Source organism: Orbicella franksi, chromosome 3, assembly GCF_964199315.1.
Source record: "Orbicella franksi chromosome 3, jaOrbFran1.1, whole genome shotgun sequence".
In the NCBI taxonomy this organism is placed as follows: domain Eukaryota; kingdom Metazoa; phylum Cnidaria; class Anthozoa; order Scleractinia; family Merulinidae; genus Orbicella; species Orbicella franksi.
In genome coordinates, this window is record NC_138147.1 from 5,398,943 (window position 1) to 5,410,607 (window position 11,665).

The window sequence follows — 11,665 nt, forward strand, 5'->3', positions numbered from 1 at the left end:
TGTTGCTACTCTCTAGTCCCTTGTAAGACTGTCCAAAGAATACAGGTTGATATAATTCACGTTTGTTACCCACCACCCACGAGAAACAACAACACCACTTAAAACTTACACAACAGTTATGACTAATATTAGAAAGTTGTTCATATTGGTCGTACCAGCTTTAAAAAGTTGAGGCATAATTCAATATCGACAAAGACTTCTCCAAGGCTAAAATCACGAAACATTACATTTGTTTGTTGATTAAAAATGCTCGAGACAACAACGAAAGCGATAGCACACATAATTGCGTTAACAAATTTTAAAATGTAAGGATAACCACTATTTATTACCTTAATTAAATTAATAACTGCCTTCGTAAAATTTAATTACTTCGATTGTTGAATTTAGAGTGAATGTGTAAGTTTACAGTCGGCGTACAATGTCTGTCAACGTCTTTTTGAGTATTTATGGTTAAAACGGCCTAGATTTAACTGCCAATGAAGGCATCATGTCATCAACAGTTTCAAATAGAGCCCTTGCTTCAACTAGCGTGACACTAAATAGCAAGTTCCTTCAGTCACGCAACTTTGTGCAACATCGTCACGTGAAAATATTTAAATGCACTTTAAGAAAGAAATATTGCCACGGAAAAATTCTGCGTTTGAATTTCTCAATACTAAAGTACTAGGCATGAACCTGAGCACCGGATACAAAGAACCGGATGACCAGCTACTATAGAACCACCTGCCACTGTCTATTTCGGCAGCTTACGGCGTTTTGAGCAATTGATGCTTGTCACAAGGGATCGCGTGAGCTTTGCGCGTGAGTTTATCAAACAGTCGTGCAAATCCCGTTTACTTTATCAGTCACACGTGCTCATTTGCTTACTCAAACATGAAAGTCAATTTACACATGTCTCGCCACAATATTATTTCCCGGGGGCGGGGGGGGGGGGGGTTTACTTCCCAAAGTTTTTGGTGAGGGTGTGCGGTCCAAGCCTTGAAACCTGTACTCTATTTCGGACCGGAATCTGTGATATTCCATACACTATTTTAGACCTGAACGAAAAATCAATACCCCATTGAAGAGCTCTAAAATTATTACACGGCTCTTATACATGATCGTAGCCAACCATGAATGACTTTGATTTACGGAAACATTTGAGAAGGGCTACAAATTTGCGAAGGTTGATGCGGAAAAAATAGTTCCTTAAAAACAGAATGATACCCAATGCAGCGCCAGAGTGAAAAACATACCCTATACACCAAAATAGTCAAAACCTTTACCCTTTCTCAGACCAAAACCACTCATCAATTAATGACCATACTCTTTAGGGCCCTACATACCTATATTCATGTACCTCATTTAAGGGAATACCCCCCCGGAATTATTTCAAGAGGAAAGTCCACCACACAGACCCCTCATGTGGTAATAACCACAAGAGTTTAGACAAAAACATTCCGTCATAAAATCCCTTGTATTTCTAATGCAATTATTTAATTATTTTCTATTATTGTTATAGATAAAGGCCTCGACTTTATTCAACAAAAACCACTCGATCTTTCATCAATACCGCCAACCTTATGCACAGGAAAAAAAATTCAAAGTCTGCTAGCTGGAGGATTTTTAAGCTACTTGCTCAAAAACAGAACAAACTACAATGCTACTAAAAATAACTGCCATGCTATGGAAAGTTGAACACCCTAGAGCATTGGCTAAAATTCCCACGGTAGAGAATCAGATAAACAGCTAAACATTGTTTGTTAAAGGAGTTTAAATACTTTGCCCTCATTAAGACACTGGACAGACATCGCAATGGCACCAACATTTCTAATATCTTGTTTTGCAACAAACGTTCTTCAGTAAAATCTGAAAACAATTTGAATTGGGCTAAAATGTTGGTCACAATTTCAATATTTCCAAACGCATACTTGCCTTGCAACCTAAACACGGAAGAACCCTTTCCATCCCGTTCACTCTGGATTTAAAACCTTTCGCTTCCAGCTGAGGTACACAAACTTCCCATCTTGTCGGTTTTTCGGGCAAACCAAACTTTTGAACACCGAGAAAACAACGAGTTATTACATTTCCTGGAGAGAGAAATATTACGGGCTAACTACACGCTTTTGTCTACAAGCGTAGACGAAATTAAACCCGCGCCATAATCCAATGTTATGTTTATAAACTATCTCTTACATACTTTCCACGTCTTCGCTCTACAACTTCAACTTGCGATATTTTCAGCATTGTTAGTTTTTTCGCTTGGGTGATTTAAGTACGCGAGAGATTTTTCTCTAGGCCTCTCTACTGAGATGTTTTTGGAGGATATGGGAACAAAATTTGTCAAACAAGGGTTGATTTCTTACCAAAACTTCAACAGTGGTTTGCATCTTTTTCAACCTGGACTCAGCTGGCCCGTGTTTGGTTACTGATGGTCGCCGGTGCGGCCGTTGTTAAGCCAACAACACGGTATAAATAAATAAACCAAAAACTTGTTCCTTTTCAAATCATCACTCGACAAATAAAGAAAAGAATAAAACACAAGCAGGTTTGCTTCTGACGCAAGCAAACATCAACAGGTTACTCGGAATGGTGAAAGCCGATACGGGAAGATTATCAAGGCACGCACAAACTTTGTGATGATTGTCAGATTTTTCTAGCTCAACGAAAGAAATACAGGAACTAAATTCCAGCCAAGCGAAATAAAACAAGGAAAACGACAATTTTCTCAGTTATGAAAGAATGCAATATTGCACGACTACAAGCAAGGTTAAATTACAGAATAAACCAAAGACGAGTTGGTAATACCACATCATCGAATTAACGGTTTGAAATAATCGAAAAAACACCAGCTGTATAAATTATGAAAACTGGAAAAGACTGACGGATTACAAAAAAAAAAAGCCCTGCAATTTTGCTAGGCCAAGAAAACCCTAGTTTAGGCCAATACAAGATGATAATATGGTAGATATAGATGTATTGTATTGACTTCGAAACACCTTTTAAAGTAGCTTCATTTCGTTATCAAACCCACGCATAGTTCAGTTTCTTCATTCTTTGCGATTGAAGTTTGTAATTCTAGAAACTAATGAGCGTGTCAGGAGCCATTATCAAAAACAGCATTGCTTGAGCTGTAAGAATCCGTGCCTCGCGACAAAATACCGCTACCATTACAACATTTTGATTTACAAAACATGCCAGTGAAACACAGCGACGCAACCTTCATATATACGAGATGTCACCTTTCAAACGAAAAACCAAAGCTTACCAAGCATTTAAAATACTTATAGCACAACAATTTATGAGCAACAAGTGCGCCGCTGTAATTTTAACAACCGTGCCAGTTATAAGATTGTCTACCCATCACTGGAGTTCCACGTCAACGCGAAATTTAAGTGCGAAAACTCAACTTACTTTAGCCGTCACTTACTTTCGTTCGAGGCATAAGCAATCCATCCAAACAGCCGACAACAGAACAACTGAACTTCAGAATGAACTCCATCTGAACCCATCAAACGTCAAGTGACATTCAGAGCGATTTCTTTCTCGAACAAAATCGTTACCGTCTTGGTATTTCCAGACTGGCTTTCTCAATCGTCGATCAATAATAGTGCTCGACAACTCTCAACTTAATCGACGTTTAATGGGTTCTACAACAGTTTTCTGCCCCCTGGAGCCAGAGACATCCTTCAATATATTGGCTTAATACGTACGTGACTCTCCTGAAGATATGGTTTTCTAGCATTCAAGTCTAGCCGTGGATATCCGCCCTCCCCACCCCCTCCCGGTGCAGTCTCCCGAGGGCGTAAAGTCTTTCTATAAAGTCTAGAACAGAGCCGAATTTTCTCGTTAGTGTTCACTTTTATTTCCTTTTTCTTTTTTCTGAAACAAAAAATCTAAAGGATGATTGACTAGGAAATTGTGTTTTTTTTTTTTTGCGTGAACTCTTCACTGCTTAATCGGCATCATTGCTCTGGTCTGAATTGCAGTAGATTTCTGTCAAGCACCTCTGGATTTTCCCCTCCCCCCCCCCCCCCCCTCTCCCAACCCGCCCCTGGGAATTTGCCACAAAAAGTCTTCGGATTTGAATCCATGAAACATAAAACGTGCAAAAACAATTCCAGTTCAATAGGATGAAGACTCTCTTCAACAAGACTTCAATAAACCCATCATCGTTCTTCGTCACTAGCTAATTAACGAAGTCCGTGTATTGACTTCAAACTACTGATTCTAAAGAACACACAAAATCCGAGTGCCTTAATCTCGTGCGTTAATTTAAAACATCACAGTGGTCGTTGTTAAGAACTCCCTAAATTCGAAACCAGAAAAATTACATGAACAGTTGTGGGCAATTTCAATCATCGTTAGCGATGACGAGACCTTTTAAAAAGTATTTAATTTGCAGACAAGTTTTCCACGAGGGACGAGGTCGACATCTCGGGCGTGAACGTGTTCAATTTGGTGACGAAAGGATGTCGCATTTTTCCGGATTTAAAATATCCCACATTCCTCTTTGTAAAATTCTCACTGCTCGAAAAACGTGTTGTTGTCTTCGCACAAAGTTCCGGAACACTCTCATTGACTGTCCAAATCACATTTTCTCTCACAAAAAGCAAACCCGACACTGCAACGTTTGCAGACACTGTCTAAAGTTGTGTTCGTGGATTGTAAACACTACTCGCATGCATGAACGTAATACGTCGTGTCATACGCATGCGCAACCGATCGCTCTTTCGTCGCCATTACGGTTCTGAAAGCAATCTAATTAAACACTTTCTCGCGAATGCACTTTTGGCTATTTCCGATCCACCAATCAACGCCGTGTTCAGTTACATGAAATACACTTGAATTTCGAAAATTACTGTCAAGTTGTCAGTAATTTTCAAGATGCCGACTGTGATACTTTCTTGAACGTTCGTCAAATGCCAGGTTTCTTTTTTCCTTTATACAAAATTTCAGCTAGCACAGCTTCTATGATTAGACTACTCATAAAGAGTATCGAGATTGTTCCCATAAGTAAAGTAAGTTAAAATTTTTAGATCCCTGGAATAAAGAACTTTTCGTTCTTTTTATGAAAGAACTTCAGCTCTCTTAAGTAAGAACCGTAACTGTCATAGATTGGGCAAATGAGTACGTTCGCTGTCAGTGAAAGCTCGCAAATTCTTATCCCACGGTAAATAGAGTCTTTTTTCCTACTTAAACTCCGACGGAAAATCCACTGAATCAAGAGCAATCAGCCAAGAACTTGAAGAAAAATTCATACCACGAATTTACCACTGGAGGGGCAGGTTCGACGTGACCTTGGTCTGGCTGAAGTTTTGTTTTCCAAAATCATTTCTAAATCTGGTGCGGTAAAGACTATAATTGGATTAAGCACAAGATTTGGATCACATCTCACGGAAGGAATAAGTGCTAAAACAAAGCTTTTAATAACAAAAACAAAAGCGTTTCTAAACAACGCGCAAAATACTGTCAGACGTAAACAAAACAAAAATTACGACTGAGGCAATGTCCACGGTTAAATTGTCTTCCTAGAAATTTTGCAGTGTTTTACTTTTCTCTTCAAAAGAGAAACAACAGAAACGAAAAAAAAACAAATGACTCCGGCAAGTGCCTCTGTTTGCCTCATACTGGCTGCGGCCCTGACAGCCACATCTATACCCTCCCCTCAACTCTCTGATACTTCTTCCTCATGTTTTCTTGTCTCTCATACATACCAACGGAGCCTACATGCCTCGCAAAGATATAGGAAAATTAAAGGAAACAAACAATAAAAGTGTCAAACTACCAGAAAAAGGCGGCAAGGAATGCCAGCTTAAATATGTAAGTCGGCAAAGCTTTTAAATGGGATTTCATTTTAGTGGGTCAACTGCATCCGAAAATGAGATTAACATCACGACAAGCACGTAGATAAACAACGATAAATTTAAAAAAACAACAACAAAATACAAAAACACAAAAACGTGGACAAATGAACGAACAATGGTCGAGCGACGAAAAAATGCGCCATCATCACTTTAACTAACTATAAATACTCTCCACACGAATTTCGTGTCGACTGGGGGCGTTCGCGTGCCATTGTATTTGCATCACATTCACCAGGTTTTAGATTAACACCTAAAACATGTTACGCATAGTTTCAAGGCCTTCCAACGCACTGCTTGTTGGCAGGAAAATTTTCGATACAAAAAAACTGTTTTTCTCGGAGTAAATCTTTCTTCCTCTGAGTAAACCTTTACAAGCTCAAGCTCGAAACGACAGATTTCCCAAGGCGCCTTATAGCGACCAGTTAACTGCTATCTACTTCACGTTGATAACAAAATGAGGACAAGAAAAAGCGCTCATAACTTGGCGCGATTACAGTGTTGGGAGAACGTAACATTGGAGTTGTTTCTCTATGAAAACACTGATGAAAATATTCAGAACTTCAACAAGCTCCTTAAGTTCGACTGAATTTAACGAACTTAGCTAAAAGATAAGTGATCCGGCTGTGAAATACAAAAATTCTAAATGGTTTAAAGCAACTGAAGAAGCGACATATAGACATGTGCCCAGGGGCCATAAGAGATCGGACATGGTCACCACTCCGTCCGAAACTTGATCAGATGTCTGTAGCTTCATCTTAACTGACTCAGTTTACAGAGAGCGCGTTATTTACAGTGCTTGGAAATCCTCTTTACTAATAATAAAGTTAGAAATTCGACTTAAAATGAACTTTTCATCTCCCGCCTTTACTTTTGTAAATACACGTGATAGTATAACCTGCTGCCCAAATAAGAAATTCCAAGGATTGCAATTCCAATTTTAAGCATTTTGTTTTCTTCAATTGAAGTGCTTACTCTTTCACCTGTTTGGACACGAATCCCAGTGCAGGATTAATTTGGACAATTCAATAATAAGCTTGAAAAATTGTAATAAATCAGCGCATTTTGACGGGATTTGGGTCTAGCGATATAAATATGGAACAAAATTGCTTAAAATAAATCAAACTGATAATGTATATGTTGTTTACCACCTATTCAATTCAAGTTAATACCGGAAGATTAATTAAGGATAAAATACTAAGAAATTATTAAAATCGCCCATAATGCAATCTACCTGGACAGCCGGCTTCTTTTTCTCAAAGGAGAGTCTCCAAAACATTTAGCCACAAAAACATTTAGCTCGGAATATTGAAAGGGCACAGTTCAATTAACAATCCCAAGGGATTTGAGCCCAATGTATTGAATACTGTTCGTGCGACGCGGGTTTAAAAACTCAAAATTCTACACGGATAGCATTTTTGCCATCCAGAAATTTCTCAGTTTCTGAAAGCCAATTTCCCCTTGAATATTACACCCAAAGGGCCAAACATTTTACCCAATACTAAGTTTCACAAGCTCTTTAATTGTTTGTAGTCAATTCGTGTCTAGAGTGATGCCTTCTCTGCACAAAGTCGTATGTTAATGAGGAAAAATGTAAACAGTGACGTCAGCAACGATTGCTCCATCCTTTGGAATCAACGAACTTGAAATTCCTCCGCGGCCCAACCAAGGTAACACGAACAACATGAACAAACGTATGAACGACAGAATTGTACGGTTGATCTCCACCTCTTTAAAAACCTCTATTTTAATTATTTCTTGTTAATCTGCGCCTCTTTTGTTCTTAGGCCGAGGGGCCCTGTTTGTTTTCATTATTTATCGCTTCGTTTGGCCAATTATAACGAGCCTTGTAAAAGGTGCAGGTCGCCCAGATTTGCGTCCCTCACTGGGGCTTTGTAAAAATTTGTTTAATTTGAGTTCATACCTCATTTTCTGCTTCCACCACCTCTTCTTCTCTGTCCTTCACCATCTGAAAGAACAAAACGTTTACTTGTCTCCTATAATTACTTCCGCTAACTTTATAAGCTTCTTACCACTTCGGCTTCTACACACAAGGTGTATTGTGCGTATCACGTTCCTTAGGATATTCAGTGTACACTTCCTACAACTCCAACTCCAACGCAGGCTAGCAGAAGATAAGGTCTGCTCCAACCCTTCAGATCAGCGGAGCCATGATCCATCTCGGTTACATGGTATGAAGCAACTAACATGATGTTAATTCTATCATATTTCGCTTCGCTCGGCCGAATAGAAAACATTTCTATTATAAGTAGAGGAGACAAATAACACAACAAATAGTGGAGGGAGCCGCCAGCAATAATCGAGTTTATTTACAAGAACCTGAGACACGCTGAATACAGGTTACAAGCCAGAAAATATAAGAATATGTCACATGCTATTTTAAATAACGATATTAACACTAAGGAAAAAACAGCCTCGAGTAAACTGGTCGGCGTTTAGTGGTGTGATATTCTCAAGGAGTGGTATATAAAGGTCTAATTAACCCAATGGGAACTAATACAAAGCAACCACCGAAAAGAAATACATTTTCCCTGGATGAGATGCCAGTCCTTTGCCGACAGTTATGTCTGACAGATTCCCTACAACAATTCACTGGTTACCGAAGTGTTTTCCTGGGTGGAGTGGGCCGGGTGGAGTGGACCATTGTGAGAGTAAAGCGTCGGGTCCGAGAACAACACAATCAGTGACCCTAGCCAACGTTGTTACCCTTGTCTGTGAACAGGCGCCGGCTGGAAGGGTCTGACTGAGGCTAGAAGAGCTGAGAAGGACCTGGCTGAGAGTGAAGTGGCCGAGGGCCTCTTTCTTCCCGCTTTCTCTTCCCCCCATCCTCGACTAGAGATCCTATTTACAGGCTACTGTTACCCACGTCGCTCGACCTACCCACACTGACTCGCCATTAAGCAAAGTCAGTTGTGGAAAAAAAGTATCTTTTGTCGTACGTCTTCGCAGAAAAAAAAAAATCGAAGAGATTCCAATTCGTACTATCCAATCAACAAACAGCACCCGCTAGCAAGCACTTCGGAAAATAGTGACGTCAGCTAGCCTGCGAGCAAGTTTTCTTAGAATACGGGGTGAAGGAAAAAGAGAGCTTTCCTCCAACCCCCTCCCCCCTACTCACAGGAAATCCGTCATTCGACCATTTCACAGTTGTCTTTTCAGTAAGCTGGCCTTTGAATAGCAGCGAGGCTGGAGGTGACCTTGATTTGAAACAGACCTCACTACTTTTGTTGTGTACATCAAATTGTTCTTATGCTTTCTAGTTGCCATTTAAATGAGAAAAGCAGAGCCGGGTTTGTATCAAAACAAGGTCACCTTCAGCCTCGCTTGTATTCATAGGCCAGGTAACTAAGCACACAACTGTAAAATGGCCTATTCCTAACTACTGGAACATGAGCGCAAACCTGCTTAAATTTTGAGACTACTTTTCCTAATTCTGTGTAATCTCGATGAGTTTCGGGTGTCTTTTCCAGCAAGTTGGACAAGATTCTCTCGCACTCCACCACATGTTGAACCTGAAATCACAAAGTCACAGAGCAGTGTTATGGACTGGTTAACGACTAGCTTCACGGAACATTCTTTAGCCCTTATTATCCGGGGTTAGTCGGTCTGTATGGGAGAATCTTGACCGAGGTCTGTACACACGACCGAGGTCAAGATTCTCCCATACAGACCGACTAACCCCTGTTACAGATGTTTATTGTATGGCAAACAAGAAAAACAATAATTCGTTTACTGTAACTGGTTTGTACTAGCTGACATTTTGCTTGCGAACGGCGATGAGCTGAGCTTAAATCTTAAGTTTGCTGAGCCCGTCCTCTTTACTTTTTCTTTCTACCTCATCAGGCTTTTTGGCACTTCCATAGACGAAAATAGTCAATATTTTTGTGTTTTAGTTTGCAACTTTTTCACCGCAAAATATAACCGGTATAGATGCCGGTCTAGATGCCGGTCTAGATGCCGGTCTAGATAGGAAAATCTAGACCGCGGTCAATATCGATTTCAGCCAATCAAATTCAATTCAGACACATCCATATAATAAATTCCGTTCTTGTTCAGCATTCACGCTACGAAGAGGCTGGAACGCTTTTTCCCGCCAAAATGTGCTTCGCACGCCGCGTCGCAACTCTCATTGGTTTCCCGCCATAACTTGTCGCATCCGTCATAGCTTCTGGTTGTTTCCCGCCATCTGTACCACGTGTGCCAATTAGAACTAAATATGAAGTTATCTGTGGGAAATTTCACAAACTTCTAAACAGTATAGTAGGAAAATAACAATTTTACGAAACGCAAATTTGCTAGGGGATGAAGGAAGGGAATAAAAAAATCACAGCAGCAAAAAGGCATTTACCCCTTCCCTCTCTGAGCATGTGCACAATAACATTTTGGCCAAATTTAGTCTAGGGCACTGAGTCAGCGGTCGCCGAGAAATTTCTTAGCTTCGTCCATACCTCTACTCTCTTAGTCTACATTTCGACTCGACCTAACTCTCCTCACTCTTCCGCGGCGAATTTGGAAAAACGAACCTGGAACCAGATTAAGCGATTGATTGCCGTCAAGCAAATGCTAGAACAGCTTGTTGTTCTTGTTGTTGTTCTTTGGTTATCTAATAAAACAGCGAACATGTGTGCGTGGAAAAGTCACTATCATCAGACTGTGTATTGACGTCATTTAGCCTTTCAAAGAGAATTAACGTGAAACGAAAATGTTCTTGACCCTAGCAAAAGTTTCATGTCGCCGGGGGACGGTTCTTTGGAATTTCTAAGCAGACAACACATGTTGAGCTCACGTACGTAGGCTCTCCATCAAGTGGATCCAATTATCTTTAAAATCTACGACAAACGCCTACGCGGGAAGGAGCGCTTCGAATTTCATCACAAGCGACCAAGTGCCAAGCCTCTTCCATCGTTTCGATACGCAGATTGCAATCTTTTCTTTCGTTATAACGCTCAATAAACGACTGTTGTGTTAGCTTTGAAGCCCACAATGAAAATAACACCAGTCCACAAAGTCTTTCTACTTCCCAACATGAAGACAATAAGCCAAATCTTATCATCTTGCCGGGTGAAACTTCTCCAAAGACAAATATTTTCCTGTTTTTCTCCCAACGACCTTTGACTAGACTCATGAAAGACCACAACGTTTACAAAGAGAAAGCATATCAATTAATAGCATTCTGAATTCATCAACAACATCAATATAGGGGCGTGAAAAGGCAAATCATAATTATGATACAAAAAAATTAAAGCACCATGGCTGTTGGAATGTTCGTGGAGTCCTGTTACAAAGTGGTTATTCAGTTCAGGGTTGTAGGCGATCTGTTTTCAGTATAAACAATCCCTAATTATTGAACAATGCTTGTTTTAAACACTACGATGTATATAAACCCGACAACTATCGACTGGCTATAAGAGCAGGGAAAAGCGAATAAATATACCACTTGCATCGCGCAGAGTTCCAGGAGAATTATAATTCCAGGTATTTCCTGGACCGGAAACGTCGGCATCTCTAATCACGCAAACTGGTCAAAATAGAGCTGAAGAAAATTCTTGTCCGTAAAAAATAACAAAACATAAGGTCAAGGGATTTACAGTTAAAGAATTCACGTCTGCATATTATTGTTTCCGAAGTTGGTTTCCACGACCAAGAGCGACATTTTTCTTGTGTACGGCCGTTCTTGAATTCAAAACAAGCAACAGAATACTGTCGCTTTAAAAAGTCTTTCACAAGGAGCCGTACTTCAAATAAACAAGTCTTGAGCGCTTCGCAAGCAACTCTAGATACATAAAAGAACTGCAATTCAA

At 40.0% G+C, this 11,665-nt stretch overlaps 1 protein-coding gene across 5 annotated transcripts in view; it reads right to left on the minus strand.

Annotated features, from left to right (window-relative positions):
* The window catches only part of LOC145480844 (uncharacterized), a 63,497-nt gene that overhangs the window by 18,429 nt on the left and 33,403 nt on the right, over positions 1–11,665 (minus strand). For 4 of the 5 annotated variants that reach the window (XM_081459171.1, XM_081459173.1, XM_081459172.1 and 1 more), the window contains 2 exons: positions 9,266–9,376; positions 7,768–7,812 (listed from right to left, as the gene is read on the minus strand). In XM_081459171.1, coding sequence (XP_081315297.1) covers positions 7,768–7,812; positions 9,266–9,376 — 156 coding nt within the window. Of the gene's footprint in view, positions 1–2,345; positions 9,156–9,265; positions 9,377–11,665 lie in introns of those variants that run through there. The other variant, XM_081459175.1, reaches the window with a different exon arrangement.